General features: G+C 44.3%; 1 protein-coding gene across 2 annotated transcripts in view; it reads right to left on the bottom strand.

The window, feature by feature from the left end:
* The window catches only part of SASH1 (SAM and SH3 domain containing 1), a 229,628-nt gene that overhangs the window by 79,766 nt on the left and 126,319 nt on the right, over positions 1 to 23,543 (bottom strand). For both annotated transcript variants that reach the window (XM_037520543.2, XM_037520542.2), the window contains exons 3-4: positions 14,868 to 14,918; positions 14,698 to 14,747 (exon numbers count right to left, since the gene is read on the bottom strand). In XM_037520543.2, the coding sequence (XP_037376440.1) occupies positions 14,698 to 14,747; positions 14,868 to 14,918 (101 nt within the window). The remainder of the gene's footprint in view (positions 1 to 14,697; positions 14,748 to 14,867; positions 14,919 to 23,543) is intronic.

Here is a 23,543-nt window from a genome sequence, read left to right as displayed (position 1 = left end):
AGTGAGTGCCTCCATCTGTTTCCATGGTGACGGCTCCGGAAGCGGGTCAGAACTTTCTCAGTGGAAACAAACAGCGGTTTCCATTCACTGGCACCCAAGCCACGCTGGCCACACTGGCCGTTGTGCTGTCTGGACACAGAGGGGCTGGGGAGGGGCATGGAGGCTGGGGGCTACCTGCCTTTCTGCCCTCAGCGGCTGGGGGGGGGGGGTCAGGGGTCTCTGGAGGCACCTCTGAGGGTCAAGGCCAGAGAAGCTGCGGGAGGGCCTCCCTTTCCCTCTGGGGTCACATGATAGGGGCGCAGTGACCGGCCTCCTCCAGGACAGGACTGTGGGAGCCGCCTGCTTGTCCTACTTCTCCAGGCGAGCAGCACAAAGGATCTGGGTCCTTTCCACGGTGACCAGTGCTAGGGCTACTTACCCGCCCTTGTATTTTTTCACTTTTAACTTCCTTCAGATACAGTTTGATTTTGAATTATTTTTTGTTGAAAACAGTTGTTATGGAATTTCTCCAATGCAGTGGGACATGAGAACTCAGGCATTCCGGCCTTCTCAGCTCTCACCTTTAGATTCCCACACATCTCCTCTGTCACCCCACATCTGCACCCATCAACGTGTGACGTACTCCCTGCACCTCGTGACTCTGCCGCTGCGCTCACTGTGCTCTCTGGTCACTTCACATCCTTCCCTTCTGATTGTGTGGCTTTATCCGAAGTGATGCACCAGGACCCTCTGGGGAGGATTTGGACACCAGGAAGCAGCCTGAGTCACTGTGAGGATGAAGGACCTGCCAGCATCCAGGTCTTCATGGGGACAGAGGCAGTGATTATCAGGCTGACTGACAAGAAACCCATCCTGAGGATGAGCAACAGGGCCATGCTGGGGCTCAGGCACCTCTTGGGAATTGTGTGCCAGGCTGTGGGGCTCCACATCTGGAGAACCCACGTCAAGAGGCTGGGCAGGTGAGGGGCTGTGCTCTCAACAACTTTCTGGCTAACTCCATGTGTGGTACTCTTGGAACCCTTGGTTTAGTCCAAGTCTTTTGTTTCCTGTCGCCTCCTTGCACCCCTCTACCCCAGTAGCTCCAAGCTCAAGCGAGTAGGATGACAAGAAGAATGAGCTGACAGTAGGATAAAAACAGGCGGCTGTATTTTCTCAGCGTCATCCTGATGGGAAGGTTTAATTTGGACAATGCTTTTAAATAAGAGGTCGGGGGTGGGGTGGAGTCTGGAAACCATGTCCCTGTCTCTGGCCCTGGCTCTCGGGAGATACCCCATGAGGAAAAGATGTTCCCAGAAGGAAAGCTGTGACTCATTGCAGACTTCTAGACCTTTTCACCCCCAGGGTCTCCCTCCCTCCTGGGGGCACCCAGTGCCACCGCCACACAGTAACAAGGTCCTTCCATACACACACCCCACCACCAGGCACTCCCTGGCTGCCTAAAGCCCTCCCCCAGCCTGCCCCTGGGCTGCACGAACACAGAACTGCCTGCCCCCCGTCCAGAATTTGTATGACCACACCCTGGCTTCTGCTGGAGTCCCCTCCTCCTCCCTTTCTGCCTCACCCCCACCATCTCTCCAGTGCTCCCTGCTCTGGGAACCTACAGTGGATGTGGAGCCTATCGGCTCAGCTCAGCTCAGCATTTCCAGAATGCCCTTCCCTGCCCAGTTCTGGGTTAGCCTGGGGCACACATTTCACGGGAGATGCAGAAGATCCACAGCACCCACTTGCATTCCATGTGTCAAGGTCAGTGCAGGACCTGTGGCCTTGTCATGGCTGACGCATGTCAATGCGTGTCCCTGGGTGGCACAGGCCAGCAGCTGGGCCCACAGCCTCGCATTCTGGAGACTCATTTAGCTCCCAGGAGGGAGCTCCTCCTGCAGCCTCCCTGTGTTGTCCAAGTAGGGGCCTTGCTGGGAGGTGGGAAGAGATCATATGGGTTCAGGCTATCCTGTGGGTGGCAGTTTGCTCTTCTTCCCTGCCCAAAGGCTATCCTGCTGGCTTCAGGCTGTGGCACTGACAGAAGAAAGTCTCACCTGGCTGTGGAACCAGACCCCACAAATGCATGAGGACGGAACCTTGTGATGACGATATCTTCATGTGTACTTCTAATAGACAGGAATAAGGGAGGAAGCATATAGAGAAGAAAACTGACACCACATTTATGTGCCCCTGTCCTCTGGACTGGCCCTCTGCCTGCATTTCCACTGCATCGGATTCACAGGGTATTAGAACCCCTTTGTCGCGTCTTCTTGGGGTTGTAGCACCTACATATTTGTCCATAGAGCAAAAGCCCAAAAAATGCTTATTAAATGAAGCCTCATTTGTGCCAAGCCCATATCAAGGACCTTTCCTACGTGCTTATGTCTTTTTATTGTCCTGGGGGTGGAGGCTGGAGAGGCCTGACCTTGGCCTGGAGCCCACCTCTGCCTTGCACAATGTGATCTTGGCAAGTCATCCTGTCTTTCCAAACCTCAGTTTCCTTTACCTGTAAACTACCACTGATCTTACTGCTCTGGTAGGAGGATTTCTACCTATAAGTCGTTGATCTGCTTCCTCCCTATTCCTGCCAGGAAAGGAATGCGGGCGGGCCTCCCTCCCACCTGGTTCAAGGTTCTGTTCACCCCTCCTGCGGGAGAGGAAATAAACAGCAGCCACCTTTACACATGCCACACTTCCTGGCAATGGCATGGCACATGGTGGCCTCCAGGAAGGGGGCGGCCCAGGCGTGGGGACTCAAAGTGTGGCTGGGTCAGCTGGAGGCTCACGCACCAGACGGAATTACGGGCAACACAGTTTGCAGTGGAGAACAGCTGAGACAGAGAATTCTGGCACAGCTGCTCCTACCCGAGTCCCAGCATTCTGGAATGCTGGGCCCCTCAAATATGCCTCTCAATGGAACACACACGTGTGCAGACACAGGCTGTGCTCACACAGACGCATCTGACAGTGCATTTCACTCTCACCCGTTCTAGGAAAATAGTTGATGTCCCTTTTCAAAAGGCAAGTGAAGGTCATGTGGGAATTTGAAGTGGCCGTGGCCATTGAGGAGCTCTCTGGATGGCACCATCTGCAGAGGCTGGGGGTGAAAACTGCAGATACTGCCAAGGCCATCAGTGGCACCTGACATGATAGAGAGCATAGGGAGGGCACCCACTGTGCCAGGCACATGCGGGGTATTTCCCAGACACTTGGGGGAGAGCTTTTATAGTGCATCGTCATCCACTGGGAACCCAGGACTTAGAGATTTAAACCCCACAACCAGTCGCTAGGGCCCAGAGACAGCACAGGGGCAGGTGCTCAGAGTCCCCACAAAACTGGTCAGTGCAGGCAGCGTATGCTGGGACCTGGGCAGAAAATGAGAGAGGGCAGAGTTAGAAGGACATGGGGGACACCTGCTTTACTCATCACCGTGTAACTGAGAGCTGAACCCTCAGAGGTGACACAGGTGATCACAAAAGGGGGCACACTGAAAGCTCCAGCCCCCTGAGCAGTGACCTTGCCTTCGGGCCCACACCTTGGCAGAAGGCTCCTGGGAAGTAAAGCAGTGGAATCCACTGTCTATGCGGAAGCCTGGTGCTCCGTGCGACCCATTCTTTTTCTGAAACCTACACTTGCTATTGACCCTGAACTTCCCACCTGGCGAGCTCCAAGGACCAGAGAGTGGCGCCCATCTGGCCACCAGCTATGTCCCAGGTGCGGCTCTAAGGGCACAAGTGGCTACCTGCCTTTCCTGGGAGGACGATGGGGGCACAGTGAGGTGGGGCAGCAGAGACTGGACTCTTCTGAAGGATGTGCCTCCACAGGCCACCTCATTGCCCACGGGAAAAGCCTGGTGTTCCCCTCCCTGCCCCACAGCCCTGCCGCAAACAGGATGTGGAAACAGGATGCGCTTGTCTCAGCTCCAGGGGACATGGCTTGACCTGGATTTCCTTGCAAAATCGCAGACCTCATCAGCAATTCTCCCCGAATCTGGTCTGTTCTGAAGGAGTGATAATCGCACTGCATGTGGATTTCAGTGCTCACTTCTCTGAATAAGAATGAGCGGGGAGAGTCCCAGACTTGTCAGGCAGGCAGAGCCACGTGACCACAGACCGTGGCCCTGCCCGGGGGGGCTCCCAGAAGGAGGAAGCCTAGAACCCTCTCAAGCCCAGGGCCCACGGATGAGTTTGTTGAGAAACAGGGAGGGGGTTCCAGGCAGGAAAGAAATTAATAAAAGGAGAATTATGGCTCATGCATTTTTAAGAGGCTGGAGACAAAGTCAGTTACCAAAAAGTAGATTCAAAGTTCCAGTGTAACAGAGATGTAACAAATACGTCTTTCAAAAACACACTTTCCCTCCATGTACAGGCAATGTCCTGGTTAGGCAAGCCTACAGAGACAAAGATTAGTGCTTGCTGACAGCTGGGGGCATCAGGAGGTGCAGGTGTGATGGGGACGGGGCCTAGCATTCTTTTTCATGGGTGATGAAAATGTCCTTAAATTGACTGTGGTGTTGGTGACTGACATCCATGAAGAGAGTAACCCCATCCGCCCAGGTTGCACTTTAAATGGGTGTCTTGTACGGAACACACACCATAGCCCAAAAGAGCAGATGAAACACACACGCAGAAACACACCCATCCAAGAAAGCAGATGAACACACAAAAAATTGTACAGAAATTTCCGTAACCATGATAATTATTCATAACAGCCCCAAAGCTAAAACAACCCTAGAGGTCTGTCAACCAATAAATGGATAAACAAAATGTGGTATATAAATGTAATGAAAATGAATGAAGTACTGGCACCTGCTACAGCAGGGATGAACCTTGAAAACATGCTAAGTGAAGGAAGCCAGGGACTTAAAATACATGACTCCACTTCCACAGATTGTCCAAAGAAGGCTAACCCACACAGACAGAACACTGGTTAGTGCTTAAAGGAAATGGAGGAATTGGGAGATAATAGCTAAGGTATGCAGGGGTTCTTTTGGAATTGATAAAAAATAAAATTGATTGTGGTGATGGTCGTGAATTTCCATGGACACACTAAAAACCATTGAATTACATATTTTTAATGGGTGAGTTGTAGGGTATATGAATTATAACTCAATAAAGCTGTTACACAAAATAAAATAAATGTTCTTTCCCCACAAAATTGAAGGTTTTAAAGGCTTTAAAAATAACTATAAATTTTGTGTATGTTTCCTTGCATTGTACTGTTATCAGGAGATATTATGTAGACTGTTATTTCTATTTAACAGAGGAGGAAAAATCTGGGGAAATTTAAACCAGACTGCCCGGTGGGGATTTGTGGAAGCTGCTATTGTCTCCACTATATGTTTTATTGAATGCCTTGAACAGGTGTCTTCTTAATGTTCATATTCACAAGCAGAAGGTGCTCACTTCCCATTACACTAACTCTCAGTTTAGGGAGACACATGTGGGTAACAAGTGAGACCAAAGTCATTTTGTAACTCCAGTCCTGGGGTTTTAAACTTATCTCAAAAAAACTGGGGCCTCCCTGGTGGCACAGGGGTTAAAGTCTCAGCACTATCAAGCTATTACCAGCCACAGTAACATGAGTTCGAACCCAGCCAGGGAGTGACCCACACATGGCCAGAGACCTCTCCTGTCTCACGTGTAGCTCCCCTCAGCAGTGTACTTCGATCAATCTGCCTGTTCTGCTCCCCACTCTGTCTCTGGTGAATCCTCTCACCCCTGCACCTCTGGCCTACGCCTACACCTCAGTTCTTGTGTAAATAAATAAATAAATAAATGATATTTTTTTTTTTTTTTAAATTACAATATTCAGTGAGTTCAGTACAGGTTCTTAATGAGTACTTGGTCCCTGCAAAAAACTTTCTTGGACACTGGAGCCCATCCGGAGAGAGGAAGAACATGAGCAGTTGAGGAGCTCATGATCGTTCTGGGCGGGGAGATTAAAAAAGCACTCAAGTGGCTGAAGCCAAGGGCAAGGGACTGAACTTGGCTCAGCCAGGCTAGACAATAACAGACAAGGTTATTGAGCACTTACTAGGTGCTAGAAAGCTTACTAGCTGGGGTGAAAATCCTCAAATTAACATCTTCATTTTATAGTTGCAGAAATTATAGGCACAAAAATTAAGTAATCTGTCAAGGGCTGCAGAATTGACAAGAAAATAAAGCCAGACTGGTCCTTAACTCAGAGTGTCTGGTGGCAGGTTGTAGAGGTTCTGAGACTGGATTAGAAAGTTGGTCTCTAGCTCTGGGAACTTCAGCAAGCTAATTACTTTCAAAAACAGTGCATCTTTCTATAAGTTCATGAAATGTTAAATGACAAAATACAGCAAAAGCGATCAAAGCAGTATTTAACACATAAAAAATACACCAAGATATGATGTCATGATGATGGGGATGATGACAACAGTACAAGTCACATAAAGAGACATCAGATCCAAATAAGTGCTACCGGGTTCCAGTGGGGGGAGTGAGAAGACATTCCAGGAGAAGCCGTCCTCAAAATAGGAAGGAGGAAAGGAAACACTTTCAAGGCCTAAGTGTATCTAGTGGGGCTGAAGTGGGTCATGTGACTGGGAGACCAGAGATGCAGGGTTAAAGATGGGCGGTGACTAGATTTGGGGGATTTTGGTTACCAAGGTGAAAACATGTAGAAGTCCGACTTGATTCTCTGAGGAATCTGAGCATCCCCTCAGTAGGGGGTAACCTAATGTGTGTTGGGGAGACAAATCTGGGAGCTATTTCCTGCATGCTCTTCTTTCATAAAAGCTCTTAAGAGCTAGTGTAGATGATAAAGAGGAAAATAAGGACTTATAAAGAAGTAGAAGCAATAGGATTTGGCAACTGATGTTTTGGAATCAAGGAAAAGCAGGAGATGATGATGATGTATAGAGCAGGTGAAGCAAAGATAACTTTTCCCCAGGATGCAAGGGTGGGGGTGCATATGAACTGGGTTGTCAGAGAGCAAAGGATCAGGAGGGGAGCCATGAGTTCTGTTCTAGGAATGTTTCCTTGGGGGTGAATGGAATAGTAACGGGTAGGCATCTGGCGACAGGCGGATTAGGGACGGTCCTAGATCAGGTAGGGTAGGAGGCGGAGTGGAGGTGGGTGCCTAGAGAGGGCACTGCCAGTGCTGGGTGGGGATACTCAGGAGAGCTGGCAGGCTGGATGGAAAGCCCCATGGAAACACATGCAGCAAGAGATGGACAGACAAAAAGGGGAGCTGCAAACTCGCCACACAGAGGTGAAGAGAAGCTTGACCAAGGGACGCGGGCAAAGCCAACGCACCCAGGATGTCCCAGTGCAGAGAGGCCCCAGGTTGGCTGTTGTTGCACCACTGGGCTAAAAAAGGGGATTCAGCAAGGAGCAGTACAAGAGTCAGGGTGGGGTCAGCCACTGGGGGAGGAAAGGAACAGAATTATGGTTTGGGGAAGTGGCACAGATTGTGAAGGGGTGAAGAAGTAAGCATGTCTGTGCGCTCTCTCTCACTTGCTGCATCTATCCAACATTATTGAAAGTCTTTTAAGAAAAAGATCCAGAGAGGAAGGGCACAACTCACACACATCCCCAGAGGCGCACTGCCACCCCCACAGGGCACACACGCTCCCAGGCACCACTAAGCTCGGTTGGCTGCAGCAGGACCAGGAGCGCCCACGAGCAAGACACTTTGCCTCAAATGCTTAGAGTAGGAAGGGTTTCTGGGAGGAGTCAGGACCAGTGCCAGATAGGGAGAGAGTTGGGGGGAGAGGGCACCCCCTGGAAGGAGCAGCTGCATCAGAGCTCAGCCGGGCACAGGAGAACATGGCCTCCTGGAGAAGTTGCAGGAGCTGCGATCACACCTGGAAAGCACCAGAAGTATGAGGTGGATAGACAAGGAGGGCAGATGATGAGGGAGGAAGAGGAAGGCGCCAATATGATATGCAAAAGGAGCTCCTTCCCTGAAGTCAAAAAAAGGAAGCAAAGACTGAGATTTTTGAGGGAGAGAAAAGGAAATGTGCCTCGGCCCCAGCCGTCGGCTTGCCAGCTGAGACGGAGCGAGAGGGAAACGCTGTCCAAGCGAAGGAGGCGCTGCCAGGGAACAGTGATAAAGGAAGTTCCAGCCATTTTGCTCGGCCACAGAACACAGTGCTTTTGCTTTCTCCTCTTTTTATTTATCTCCCTCTTTCCTCACGCTGTATATTTTTTGGACTTTTTGACCATAAAATAGTTCAAGTGTAATCACAGGTAATGGAAAAAGTGAAACTAGAATCGGTGAATTTTTAACTCTGGTGGAAGACTTAGTAGAAAAGAGCTTATAAATATTGCGGAGGTGACGTTTTGAGATTTATTTTGGACTTCCCTGCCTCTATAAATAACTGAGACCCAGTTTGTCTGAATGAGAGTGAAAAGTGTTCCTGCCAAGAGAAACACTGGAGAGAGGTGTTAACTGCTCTTGATATAATGCTAATGAATTCAGTTTGCCTCTAAAGTCTGTTTGTGTAAACAATATAATTTTAAATACTTTAGAATTATATCTTAGTGGCTAGGAGTTTGTGTTCTTCACTGGGTTCTGACCTTCACTGGGTTCTCACTTTTTTAGCTGTGTGGCCTTGGGCAACTTATTAACCTCTCTGTGCCTCAGGTTGCGCATCAGTAAATGGGAAAACGATACTGAACCTTATAGGGTTGTTGAAAGAATAAGTGGTCCATGTTAAGTACCTAGATCAGTTCCTGGCCCATAGTAAGCATTCGGTTAACATTACCTACAATATCTTGTTCTTTTCTAATTTTCAATCCAGATGAACCAACCCCAGAAAGACTACTTCCGTCTACAGAAACACCTAGAAATAACCAGATGGCCTCCTTTACAGTTGGCTTCCTCAAATGTAATGAATGTAAATAATCCTGACACATAGCTCATTTGTCATGCATCTAATTTTCAAATTGCCCTCTTTTATATGTATACACAGACAAATAAAAAATTAACTTATTGTGGAAAACACTGCCAGTTTCCTGTCAGGGCCTATTCTCCTTCCTTAAAGGAGCAAAGTGCTCAATGATAAAACACTTCCAAATTTCCAAATGGCCCTGGTGGCCAAGAAAGTCAATTCTTGGTCCCTCCCCTTTTTTTTAAGTGGCGGGGGGCACTTAATGTAGACTGCTCTCCTGTGGCATCTCCCTATTTGGAGCCTGCAGCTCGGTCAGGCCTTCCTCACTACGTCCTGCACCCGGTGTCCTGCTCACAAAGTGGAGCCCAGAGAACAGCTGCTGCATGAAGAAAGGAGTGTGTTAAGCTGGAATGTGCTGGACAAGTTTCCAGGAAAGTTTCTGAAAGGCTGTCCCTTAGCCTTCTGGCATTTTACCTGCTTCCTTTCAACCTGCTTCTCCCTTCCCACCTAGAAAATGCAGCAGTCACTTTAAAACCAGGAAAACAAATTTTAGAAGTGCCCCTGGGTTCAGAAGGTTTCCTGGAGCCCTGGAGGCACCCATACAAAGGCTGTATCTGATGTGCCTGGCTTTTTCTGTAAGCTATTTGTCACATTCTGTTAATCATAGCTCAATGCTGTTCAAAATAGAAAAACAGGCCCCAAATGGAGTCCTAACTGCCAGGCCCAACTCAGAGTTCTTACCTATTGCAGTTTCAACTTCTCCCAAAAGTATGATCCTAAACCACTCAATCTGGAAATTTCCTGATTAGCACCAATGAAATCATCTGCATAAGACCACCACTCCCCTTTGACAGAAGGTAGCTTTACCTGAAATAATCTTTTTTTTTTTTTGGCTAATTACCTTGTCCTGCCCTCTTTCTATCTATAAATATCTATAGACTGGCTGCTGCCTGATTCATGAATTATCCAATAAAGCTAATTCTTAACTTGTGACTCTTTCTTTTAACAACTCATTCCTAAAAGATACAGCTACTGAGATAGTTCTAATGAAAGGAAAAAAAAAAAAAAAAAAAAAAAGCCTTGCTGGGCCTCCCTGGTGGTGCATGGGTTTAAGGCACAACCTATGAAGCTATCCACAGCCACTGCAGCACGAGTTCGATCCCCAGCCAGGGAGCTACCCACATGGTGCACCAGATCTCTCCTGCCTTGCCCACTGCTCCCCTCAGCAGTATATTTCAGTCATCCTGTCTGTTCTATTCCCCACTCTGTCTCTGGTGAATCCTCTCACCCCCATACCTCTGACCTCTGGCCTGTACCCCAGTTCTTGTATGCATAAATAAATAAATCTTTTTTAAAAAAAGCCTTGCTGTCTAGATATTTTTTGAAACTAACAGGAAATTTAATGCATGTCCTTCTTTTTGGTCAATTGACACAAACCCGTGGTTGGTGTAATGAAGTATGCTCTTCGATAAGTGATGTAAACAGGTATAAACTGAAGAGGTTCAAGGGAAAGCCACGTTGGCCTTACTCATTGTCAGCTCAGTGGCAGCGTGTAGAGGGATGCGGTGACTATAAGACAAAAAGAATGAATGGGAACAAGCCCACTGAGATGTCTGCTTGTCTGTCAGTCTGTCGTGCGGGCCATGCACATCTACAGGCCAAATACACACCAGGCAGCCCCGATTGGCAGCCCTGAGCAGGTACTGGTGCTGCAGTGTTGGCGAGTTCTTGTCTAGGCCACGAAAATTGAGGACATGGACAACGAAGAGTGAGTTTTAGAGAATTTACTCAGTAATAGGAAAGCAGAAAGCTCCCTGCTGTAACAGGAGGGGGCACAGAAATTGGTGCCCCCAAACTGCTCATTTCTAGGGCTTTTTATACCAATAAAGCTCACAAAGGGGCCTCTGTCCAGCACATGTGTGAGGGGAAGTAGGCTGCTAAAGGTGAATACACAGGCAGCTGTTGTAAAAGCACGGGAAGCTTCCTAAAGATTAACACGCCCAAAACACAGGTTCATCACCCAACTCTCTCCCCTCTCTCCTTATCAAGCATTGTTGGTGGTCTCCTGCTCACAGACGCAGGGCCTGTAAATTTCCATTTTCTGCTATTTTCATTTTCTGTGGGGCCTCTACCCTGTCTACCTAGCCAGAATCGGCCTCGCTGTGATGCCAGGTGTCTCGGGTATATGAGATTGCTCACAGCCTGTCTCCTCCCACAAATGACCCCTCCCTCCACAGTCTCTTCTGGTCAGAGGTATATTCCTGCAACTGAAAATTTTTAAACTCTGTTGTATACTAGAGTCCATTGGGAGAGGGGAAGTATTTTTTTTAGAAATCAGAATTTACATCTTGGTTAATGCTGAAAGCTCCCTTAGAACAGGTTTTACCTGGGGGGAAAGGGAGGAGCAGTAGACCTGGAAGGCAGGAGCCTCCTTGTCTAGCCTGGAAGGTGATTTGGGGGTGAGGGGGGGAACTGCTTGTCCGGGTCTCTGTGTCTAAGGGCGCTGCTGTACAGTCAGTTCACTTGTTTACTGAGTTCTCTTGCCTTCTGCATAAAAAGGAGAAAAAAACTTCTGTCTATAAAATAACACTGCTGTCTCAGAATGTTATTTTGCTTGGCAGACACTACTCAGACACAACCAACCGGTTTGCCAGTTCATCCTCCAGGGTCTGCAAAGCATTTTGACTTGAAGAGTAGAAGGATTTTACATTTCAAAGTACTGGCATTTTCATGTACAAAAATACAAATAATTCTACATAAACACTGTACCCCTCCTAATCAGATTATTATCTGATCTAGAGTGTCCAGAGTATTATCACATATTAAAAGAAAATCTGGGCCTCCCTGGTGGTGCAAGGAGTTAAGACGCAACCTATGAAGCAATCTGTAGCCACTGCAGCAAGAATTTGATCCCTGGCCAGGGAGCAACCCACATGGCACAGCAGACCTCTCCTGACTCACCCGCTGCTCCCCTCAGCAGTGTATTTCAGTAGATTTGCCTGTTTTGTTCCCCACTCTGTCTCTGGTGAATCCTCTCACGCCCTCCTCAACACACCTCTGGCCTGTACCCCAGTTCATGTATGCATAAATAAATCTTTGGAAAAAAAATCTGAAACCATTAGGTAAACATTCGAGGAGGACAAGGTATTTACATTGTCTCAGATTATCTCCCCACACAATATTTATTAATAACAGGGAAAAGAGAAACCAGACATTTAACCTTAGTCAAATGATCAAAATCAATGTCACTGAGATGGGGCAAACTGACAACAGGATGCAGGGCACTGAGAACACAATCAAAACTGAGGCTTAAAAAGGAACCCAGACAGTGTACACTGGTCCAGCCACTGTGGAAAGCTGTGTGGAGGAACCTCAAAACGCTAGATGGATCTACCATATGACCCAGCAATTCCGCTCCTAGGAATCTACCTAAACACAAAAACATTGATTCCAAAGGAAACATGCACTCCTGTGTTTATTGCAGCACTATCTACAATAGCCAAGACATGGAAACAACCCACATGCCCCAAAACAGATGAGTGAATAAAGATGTGGTCTATACACACAATGGAACACCACTCAGCAATCAGAAAAGATAAACTCATGCCATTTGTGGCAACATGGATGGAGCTGGAAGGGATTTTGCTCAGTGACATAAGTCAGAAGGAAAAAGAAATATCAGATAGTTTCACTTACATGTGGAATATAGAGACAGCAAACAAATGATCATGAAAAAGATAAAACTTGCGAGCTCAGGGCCACACAGCAGGGATGGGGAAGGAGTGGGGTCCAAACAGGGGAGGGAAGAGCACAAGGGACCGTGGTGATGGATCAGGGGTGCTGTGGTGGTGGAGAAGTATGGAGACTACTACTGAGGGGAGAACTTAAATACTGTACAAAAATAAACAACAATGATGTATGAAAATAAACTTTTAAAAATTAAAATAAGTAAATAAATAAAAATAAAAAGGAAACTAGAGTGATAGAATTTTACAAAACATCTAGTCTACACTCCTAAAATACATCAATATCATAAATACAAAAGCCAAGAAATCCCTTCAGAATAAACGTGACAAAGACACATAGATATTAGGGTGATTTTTTTTTTTAAGTATTGAATTGGGGAAAAAATGTTATGTGAAATAATATTGGAACAGTTGGAGAAACCTGAATGGGAACTGGATCCTTAAAAAATCACTATGAAATGTCCTCAATTTGGTGATTATAGTAAAGTTTTGCATGCTTAAACATTTAGGAGTGATGGTCATGTCGCTGGCAACTTACTCTTGAATATGTGAGCAGTAATAATTAGTGGCTCTGTGTGTGCATGTGTGTCTGTGTGTGCAAGCACATAGAGTTTTGGTTACCCTCACTGTAGCCTGTCAGTCTCTTGCTTGACCACAGGAGTCATGCCCCATTTTACTAAAGGACAAAAACATGGAAGAAATGACTACCCATAATTAAAGGGAAGAAGAAATACCCAGCCTTCCTAAGATTAGTACAAATTTGGTGAGTCACTTCCTCTTTAAGAGGAAAGGCAAACATTTGCTATTTCCCAAAGGATCCAGAGACTCTGACAGACGCCCTGAGTGCTCAGCCTGAATCATGCCACACAGGTAGCACCAGGTCAGGAGAACCTCCGGCCCATTCACCCAGGGCTGCTGCCCACGCTCAGTCTAGCATTCTCTGGGTTCCTCCAATTTCAAAATCCATGTCAACTCAAATCTCTTGTCCATTTCAATCTTTGCACCATGACGTTGCTGGGGAAATACATGCAACTAAGACAAGGATGTTTGTGTTCACTGCACGTTATCCTCTAGCCTTGGGGGCCAATGGCCTGGGTTTTCCTTTGTTCATCACCCCCAAAGCTTCTCTGTCCTGAAGGAGATTTGCTCAGCCCTTCCATGGAGAGCTGGAACGTTGGCAAAGCAGCTTTCCCTCCTGAAGCTGCCCCATGCCCGCAGCGCACACGTGGGCGGATTAGGCAGCACTGTGCTGTAAAGCACACACACGCTCCCCTAACGTGTGCTTTTCATTCCACAGATGCTTTCTCCCTAAGCCGCTCCTGTGTCCCTCTTGGCGTGAAGCAGTGTGCGTGGCTCTGTGCCAAGGGAAGTGACTGTTTAAAGTTGTGCACTTTCTTGACATTTCTTTACCCCAGAAGATCAAAAATAGAACATTCTAGCATGATTATGATGGAATAAAATAGAAAAGGGAAAGGTTATAGAAAAACATTGTTTTGTGTTTTTTTTTTTGTTATTTTAAGTTGCCTGGAAGAAATGCTGGAAATACGTTGTAACATAGAATTATCCTCCACAAGAGTAAAGATTACAGGGTTGAAGTTAGGACATGGAAGCAAAAATATCACCTTTAACAGGAAAGGTCAGTGAGCATTTGCCCTCTCTGTCACAAGCATTTATTCTTGTTTTAAGATCACCTACCAAAGAGAGGGCATTTTGAATCATTTTATTCCGGAATGTATTTTAATTTGTACCTTGCTTCTTTATGACTTGCTTCGTCTATAAAAACAAAAATCTAACATAAAAGAAGAAAACCCATTTTGGTTGGTTTAACTGTCCTTTTCCCTACTTCACGCTCACTTCCAGATATGCGCTTAGGGCTTACTCAGAATAAGTAGTGTCCATGAATGACCTCACAGATTCCCGGGGCATCACCCCCTGAATTTTGAAACACTCAACACCTCTGTGTATGAACACACACCCCACTGGAGGAAGTGACATCAAACTCTGCAGGGCATAAGCGGGATCAACACCCATTTGACCTCCCCCAGGATGGACCTTAAAGACACCTTCTTAGAAATTCTGATCCTGGGCCGAGAGGAGGAAACTTACTTTCTTTCCACTTCGGGTGTTGACGCGACACTGCTGAAGCCGAGCGTCTCCTAGGAGAGAAGATTCACAGCGTCAGTGCAGGCAGAGCTGCGGGACTCATCCGGTTCATAGAGAAAATGGCTTAACAAAAACGCAGAAGCAAAGGAGATGATTAAAGTCACTGTGCTTACTTCGATCTGGGACCGCAGCTGAAGTGACGTGGGGCTGGCATCGGGTTTCTCCTAAAACAGAACAGATGCTGGTTTAATGAGACTTCCAAACGTGGCTTATACCAGAAAGACAAATAGACGTGTAAGAAGAGATGAGGGGTTTGGGAGACGCGAGGGCACAGTGGGCGGAGATGGTGGAGATAAACAGATTTTCTGGGAAAACTCAAGTATTTTTAAAACAAGAGCCCTAGCCTCTTAAAATTGATAAAATTCAACAGTTTTCTAATAAGCTCTACCACGGAACACCACTGACAACTTTTATTATAGAAGGAAAAGCACCACCTCAATGGAGGGTAACAGTGAATTAATTCTCTGGATGCCAGTAGACCACCAGGAGACACAGAATTTACAGCAATCCACAGGGGGTCAGGGTTTTTTTTTTTTATAATAATGGAGTTGTGATCTGATGCTGAAATTCTAGATGTATTCAGAGTCTTTGGTGTCATAAGACTTGGGCAAGTGTCTGAGCAGGGGGGGCAGCCCTAAAAATCACCACATTCCTATAATACAAATCAATTGGCCTTACTGAAAATTTAAAAACAAACATCTATTAATATATGAAGTAAATATCTGGCATTGAGTACACTGGGGGAAAATCCAGTTGTAAGAAGCAGGAATTGAATAACTTTTGAGATAAAATCAGGTCTCTATCACTCTGATTTTACAGTTAAAAAACAAACCATCTCCTTGGGAAGAAAAAAAAAAGATGGCAGTTACCTGTGATGAAAATAATATATTAAAATATATTATTACGTTAATAATAGGTTGAAATGTCAACAACATAGGAGCATTGCACTTTTAGAAGTAATAAGATAAACTATGGGAACAAAAGAATAAACAATATAAAGAGAATCAACTAGTAAGTAGAAAATAAACTAGTCGGGGCCTCCCCTGGTGGCGCAGTCTCTGCAGCGCTGGTTCAATCCCCGGCCACCGGCGAGGGTCCCACATGGCGCAGCAGATCTCTCCTGCTGCACCCACTGCTCCTCTCAGCAGTGTACTTTGTCAGTCTGCCTGTTCTGTTCCCCACTCTGGCTCTGGTGAATTCTCTCACCCTCCCACGCTTCTGACTGTACCCAGTGCTTCATAAATAAATAAATAAATCTTTAAAGAAAAGAATCTAGTCGACCAAGAACAGAGCACCACACTGATATTTTTCATAGGTTGAGAATAACTCTCCACCTAAATATACATGAAAGTGGAGGGCCTGACCAACGTGTGGTTGGCCGTCGGGGTGATTAAAGATGATTAAAAGATGATGACCAAGTGGTAAGCAGCAGGGAGGGCAGCTTTGGAAGAGGGAGTGATCTCTGTGCCATCACGCAGGTTTGACAGAACATATTCATGGCGAGTTTTCTAATAATCCCGTTGTCCTTAATCGCTACTCTGTTCTTCAGGATGACGCACACGCTACTGAAGGCTTTTCTTAGTCTTGGGAACAATCAGAAAATGAGGACAGATCATCTCAAATTATAAATTCTCACTTGCATCGAAATGTTCACCTGATTAGAGCAGTCTATTTCATCATTAACATGAGTACAAAACTAGACCAATATTTTAAAAACAGTGATGAGATAGTTGAATTTAATGCAGAGCAAATTTAAATATGTAAATAGGCAACAGGAATGGGGACAAATAGAGAATAGATGGTACATGTGCTGGGCTGGGAGCCTCTGAGACAGGATGAAAAGAGTGTTCTGATGAACTGGCAGTCCACTCACCCTGAATCCCAGGCCCCTACTGATATGAAAAGCTGTCAGAGTAATCCCCACAGAACTTCTCTTTAGTTGACATCCTCGAAGTTCTTATGCCACCTTTGCTCATAAACGACAAATTCATATTTCTGTCCTAAATGTGATACACCATTTTTATGAAACCACTTTGCATAAACCATTTTCACAAAACAATGTATGGTAATGTTTGAGTCACATTCCAAGTCCAAAGTCCATTAGACTGAGGTGTAAGTGACATCAGGTGTGATCAACAAAGTGGGTATGTATCTCGGAGGTTCCTGGTGCTTGGAGACCAATCACGATGTCTGACTCCTAATCTCTCAGCTTCACGCAGGGAAACTTACAAGCTTAAATCAGCAAAAGTAGACAAAGGTACAGTCTGCAATGTCAGGATGAAAGCCTCAGAATGATACTAGAACTCTATTAGATTCTGTGAACCCTTCCTGAAATTGCCCCTTTAAAACACAACTCCATCCCACACCCATCCATAACCATCAACAAAAAAAATGATCAATAACATCCAGCTCTTTCCCCCTTCTTTGTTCTTCTCCCTCTTTCAGTTTCTTCAAGCTCTAAGTCTCTACCTCACTAGGTAATGGTCCATGCTAGGAAGCTACCTGTTTTTATTATATCTTTTTACCCACATTTTTCTAATTTTATTTATAGAGTTGTCACTCCATATCATAAACAAGCATATTATGCAAACGTACCTGCTCCAGCATACAAAGCAGGGGCTAGTCAAGCACATTAAATGTTTGATGATCAGGAAGCAACACTCTAAGCCATTCATCTTTACATATTAGTTTGTTATTTACAATAGACATTTGAAAGTGTTTTATCTACATTTTAGGAAATTGATTGGAATGTAGCTTGGTGTATTATGTATTAAAATTTGTCAGGAGCAAATCTCTTTTACTAGGTATGGGAGATGTCAAAAAGGAGATCTTATACAGTGGTGTTTCTGGTATTTTTCTCCCAAACATGCACAAAATAACATTTTTTAGAAAAAGCCTTATTAAAAAGGCTAATTGCCAATTATGATCACGTATGTATGCATATTATTAAATATTTAAGCGATGTAAAAAGTATGAAATAGAAAACACAGCAAACCTTTGTGGATGCACCATGCCTGAGAAATGGAATATTAGATAAGAGTTCAAGCTAGCAACTGTTCTGAGCTACAAGTGCTGGACAACTTTTTATTCTGTTTATCACTGAAAAAATATTATTTTTTTCATGAACAATATGGAGTGTAAAAAATATCATAGAGTTAGGCAGAAGGACACCAGCTGTGTATGCAGTAATAAAGAGCATTGCTTATTAATGAAGAAGCAAATATTCTGGTCAGAATAGACAGAGAAAGACTTCTGGACACCCCCTACCCTGTCCAGTCTCCAGATGAGGACACCACCTTTCTCTCCTCCCAGCCCAACCAGCTAGAGTCCTAGGGAGAGAATGCATGGAAACCATGGATCTGAGTTCCAGCAGGAAAAGACAGTCCTGATGAAGGAGTAGGTGGAATAAGAAGAACTAAAGAGAACCATACTGTTGCCCAGCTGTGAACTACTTTATTCAGAGAACAATTGATGGTCCATGATGTAACTCCTGATTTGAAAATCATGTTGATGGAAATAGTAAGTTATTGTGAAGGCCATCAAACCAGCCACTGCATGTATATGCAATGTATGTCTTTGCATGTATATGTCTTTGGGCATGTTATGGAAAAAAAGACTCACTAAGAAATAAGAGTCTCCTCTCCCTCAATAATATATGCTGACTACCCAGTCCACACTGTTATGTAACATATCCCAACTTAGTCACATAACCCACAGGCATTTTATTAGGCTCTTCTCCACTCCATGGCTTTGGGGGCCTCGCTGGGAGGATTTGAGCTGGGGGTGAACTAGATGGCCGGGGCTATAATCATCAGAAAGTTTGTCCCTTGTGTCAGGAGGCTGCCATTAGCAACCATGTGGATGGGAGATGCTATCAGCTGGAATACCCATGCATGGGTGCCCTATGTAGCCTGGGCTTCCTCAGAGCAGAGTTCTGAGTTTCAAGAGTGTGCACAACAAGAGAGCCAGGCAGAAGCTGGCTTGCCTTTTACCACAGCCACCTGGGGTATCACTTCTGTTGGAGTCTCGAGCTTTCCCAGATCAAGAGGGCACCCAGCCCTCACCTCCCAGTAAGTCACAGGGTAAGAGCACCGGGATGGGAGATGCCACTATGGCCAGCTCTGGAAAATACGTCTGCCATCCTGACCACCAAGGAGATAGACACTCAGGATGAGATGAAAACACAGGATGAGATGAAAACACTTATTCAATGCACTATCTATGTGGTGATTTGGGCTTTTCATAGAACTTGCTCAAGTAGCCGATCTTGGGCACTAGGTTTCAGGCACAACCTCATTTAAAAGTTGAAATATCACAGTATCATACACTACAATATTATGGCTCCCACTTCAAGCTTATTGTTATAGACAAATTAAAATATACAAAAGCAAAGAGAACCATAGGATGAACACTTAATTCCTATTACCCAGTTTTAATAATGATCTACACATGGTCAATTTTCTTTCATCTATACCTTCCCATGCTTTAGCTCTACCCCATTTTATATTCCTAGATTTGTATCATGAAATATGATCATTTTTAATGTTAAAATTTAGCTATCAGGGTTTCTAAAGTCCTAAGAGGTGCAATGTTGAGAAAAATGGTCCCATCATCAATAATTTGACTCCTTCCTAGAACTTGAGGACTTTCATTGGTTATTGCAGAAAAAAAAACATTAAACACATTTAGATAGTACATCTAAATGTACAAAAGAACATGGGGAAATGCATTCAAACCAAGCACTTCCAAAGAGTTCATCAGCAAAGTACTCACTACTATTCGCCAAGTGTCCATACACCACCCGAGTCCCTTTGTGAGAATGGTAATGCTCAATGACTGTGGCCTTGATAAAATATTATATGCAATTAGTGAGAATTAACTCCACAATTTAATCCACATTCAAGATGAGCATCAGGAGAGCCATACAACATTGGTCATTGAACCTCAACCTGTGATTACAAGTTAAGGTACTTTAACTTTGCTAAAACTTTTAAAAATAAATTTAAAAAGAAAATGACTGCATGGAAATTGACCTGTGGATTAAACTGCCCATCCTATAATGCCACATGTTAGAATGATGAATAAAATTAACATTATCAATTTTTTAGCTTGTAAATTATAAATGCTAATGGAAACCTCCCTAACTTAATGAAGTACAACAGTGGAAACTAAATCAAAATATGAATATAGCCCAAAATGCATGCATGTATGTGTGTGTGTACACACAAGAATAAGCCTGAGAGGACATTCACCATATGTCTACAATGGTTACCTACGTTTCTAGTCTCTTGCACTTTTTTACAAGCCTATACTCCTATTATATTCATTATTTTTTCTAACAATAAGTAAGTTCAACTTAAAATACAATTTCCAGATCTCCTTAAGGTTTTTAAATTATCCACATGTACATTTCTATAAATGTAACATACACACCAGTGGTTGCTTCTGCAGAGGTTACTGTATTTCTCAATTTTTAACATTTCAAGCCTATACAACATATATATTAAATACAATAAATCACCCTCAAATTAAATGATCATATCAGTTATAGCTAGCAGTTAAACATGCCCTGTATTAAAACACTTCCTTGAGAATTTAAAATAACTAGTTTATAGAAAACTAGGCATGAATTTTATGATTAATAGTAAAGTAATAATTTCAAAAATCATATCATATTCATATTTGACTGAAAGAGTACTAAACCACAGCATTGTATGGAGGGGTTTTTTTTTTGTTTTTTTGGGGGGTTTTTTTTGGTAAAGGAATCAGATAACAAAAAAATTACTAAGGGAGAAACCTCAAATCCATTTCTTGTCAACTTGGGACAGTTTCTGGAAATAGTAATTCACCAAATGTTTATTATGTCTAACATAGTAGCAGAAAGGGAACAAATGTTTCAAGATGAAATCAGATTTGCCAAACCACCTGCCGCTGCATGTGCACACGCACACACATACGCACACACGTCTCACACACTAACAGGGCACGGTCAATATCAAACTAAAATTCTGACCCTAAATAAATACATTTATTTGCATTTGTAGTGCTATGGCCACTTGTGCAATACCCCAGAGTCAAAAAACTCACTCAGGGTAGATGAAGATCTGGAAAACAAAATGCACACCCTCATCCCCAACCAAACTTTGTTTCCAGCTTCTTATGGAACTCCACACCTCTCCCTCCCTTTATGCTGCCAGTGCTGGAAGCCAAAGGAATATTACAGCTGGAAAAGAAAAAGGAATAAATCCCTCTCCTTTTCCAAAAGCAGAGAGGAAGAACACAGGCACACACCACTTACCAGTGCCAAGGCTCTCCCTCCATCCTGGGTATGGGAAGGACAAGGGGGACCATCCTGGCCTTCTGACCAACTATCAGCCCACCAGGGAAATGCCTTGTGCTATTTCTGTTGCCCTCTGTTAATGGAGGGAACCAAGCCCCAAACTACTAGGGAAAGTTGCTGCTGCTGGTAGACTTAAAACTCACTTGGCACCTATCACTTTACAAGAAGACTGTGAAGCTGGGGTCCCTCCCAGTTGGCAAAGTCTACTCTTGTCTGACTTCTCCATTCCAGCCAATCAATGGGCATCTGTTCATTTTACAAGAATTTAAATAGCAACATTTTCTTGGAAGTTTTCTCATGGCCTTGAATTTTCTGAGGACACCACTATGGGGTGGTGCAAGGTGTGGACCACCAGTTAGGACAACTGGGGGCCAGTCCTGCTCCCACTACTACAGACCACTAGACCTCAGTTTGGTTAGGTTTGGTTTTTCCATTAGCAAGGAAAGAGAAATGGACCATCTGATTATCTCAGGTTTCTCTGGACGCCAAAACCAAAACGCAATGAAGCAGTGTGATGCCTGTCTAAAACAACTGTCAAATAAATCTCCTGAAATAGAACCCTATGTTCTTACTAAGTGTAGTTCACGCATCATGACCATGTGAAGACACATCTGCAAGTCTCTTCTAAGGGAGGTCTTGGGTCTGAGCCCCAGATTCCCAAATCAAAACCTGCATCTTATCAAGATCCCCAGTCAGTTAGACAAGAACACTGCTCTGTGCGCTGTATCATTTCTCTGTTCCAAAATCTTTCCAAACTTGTGGAATCAGAATACTGACATTTCTGACAGAGAAGACCTTCCACCAATTGGCCCCTCCATAAATTACCCTCTTCTACGAGAATGGCAGGCGTCCCATATCCCCCACATATTTGCAGTTCTAGTGTTGCTCTTTTGTCTGTGTTACTTAGAATGGCCTCCTTCCATCCAGCCAAACCCTACTAGTCTTTCAGATCCAACCCAATCTACCTCATGTTATACCTTCCCTGTCCACCTGTGCCTTAAATGACACAAATGAGTTTGATTATAACTACAACTAGTTATATGGCTTACTAGTTAAGAGTACCTAACTAGTTACACTCTTCTACTTCCTTACAGTAACTCTTCTATTCACTTATTTGTGCCTTAGTCCATCAACGCGACTGTAATGCCCTATAGACAGCAGTTCACTGTGCAGTTCACAGGTGTAGACACACAATACATCAAAAAATATTTCCTTAGCACTTACTATTTACCAGGCCCCAGTGAGGAGGTAGAGGCAGCAGCAAACAAAACAAAACAAGTGCTTGGTGAGGGTCTGTTGGTTCAATTTGTTTAATCTTTGGCAGTAATTTTGACTCTCCTGTTGATATTTTGTTTGCAGTTTTACTGATATGGACTTAAGTTTCTTCTGAGTTGTACAGTAGCATTGGTGAGTAAAAGTAATTCAGTAAATATTTTTCAAAAGCTCTACAGCTTAAATTACAAGAATTTCAGAGAAAATGTTCTGGTGTTCCATCACTTTTAGGGGGAAATCTGCAATGACCTGTATGTTCTAACTCCACCCTATACCTTTTTCACGACTCGTTTCACCCAAGTAAGTTAGAGGTGTAATAGGAAATGTAGGTCATTTTTCAGGCTCCCATAAGTTCATGGCCTGGCATGTGAATTTTTTCCTAATGAGTGAATGTGAATGGAAAAAACCCTCTTGCTGCCACATCAAAGAAGAAAAGTTCCAAGAAAAAAAAATTTTTTTCACAGTTGAATGCTATTCCACTACCTGCAACCTTAAAACCTATCCAAAATTAACAGATCAGTGAATTTCTAGAATCATTGATAAGAAACCAAAAGTGGCAATTTCCCCCAGCCAATAATGTGCTGTGGTAACATAATTGAATCTCCTTGCTCTATTGGTCTGTTGTGCGAACACTTGTTACATATTTATTTAGACCTCACCATCTTCCAGAAAATGATTTGCAACATGATAAAGTGAAGTTACAGAACTGATGTAAATATACAAAGGGATGGAGGGGATCAAATTGTGTAGTAACAGCTAGCCCAGGAATTAGATTCCTTCACTAATGGCAGTCCATGGGATCCAATATTGGAAAGGGACCACGCATTTTCAGCTATTTTCTAACGTTTAAAGTCAAGAAGAAAATAAGATTGATATAATCCATATTTTGATGTTTGACGGTATGCACAGATACACGATGACTTTTGTTAGTGAGAATTTCTCTGGTTTCTGGCAGGAACACATCCTGAGAAATATCTCTGCACAATTCACTTTGCCCCACACATTCTTTGACACTAGACAAAACTGGAGGTAGACATGAGTTTCACTGGTGAGGGAAGCCCCTGACACAGTCCCTGTCCACTGGATGGAGCCACATGATTACCTGGAGCGCAGGTGGTGGCGCTGGGGAAAAGTTCCACCATACTGAAAAGCATGATCATGGTAAAGGAGTAAATAG

The sequence above is a fragment of the Talpa occidentalis genome, unplaced genomic scaffold, assembly GCF_014898055.3.
Source record: "Talpa occidentalis isolate TD23 unplaced genomic scaffold, MPIMG_talOcc4v2.1 talOcc4.2, whole genome shotgun sequence".
Lineage (NCBI taxonomy): Eukaryota > Metazoa > Chordata > Mammalia > Eulipotyphla > Talpidae > Talpa > Talpa occidentalis.
The sequence above is the reverse complement of the archived record's forward strand: the minus strand, read 5'-3'. Positions and strand labels throughout refer to the sequence as shown.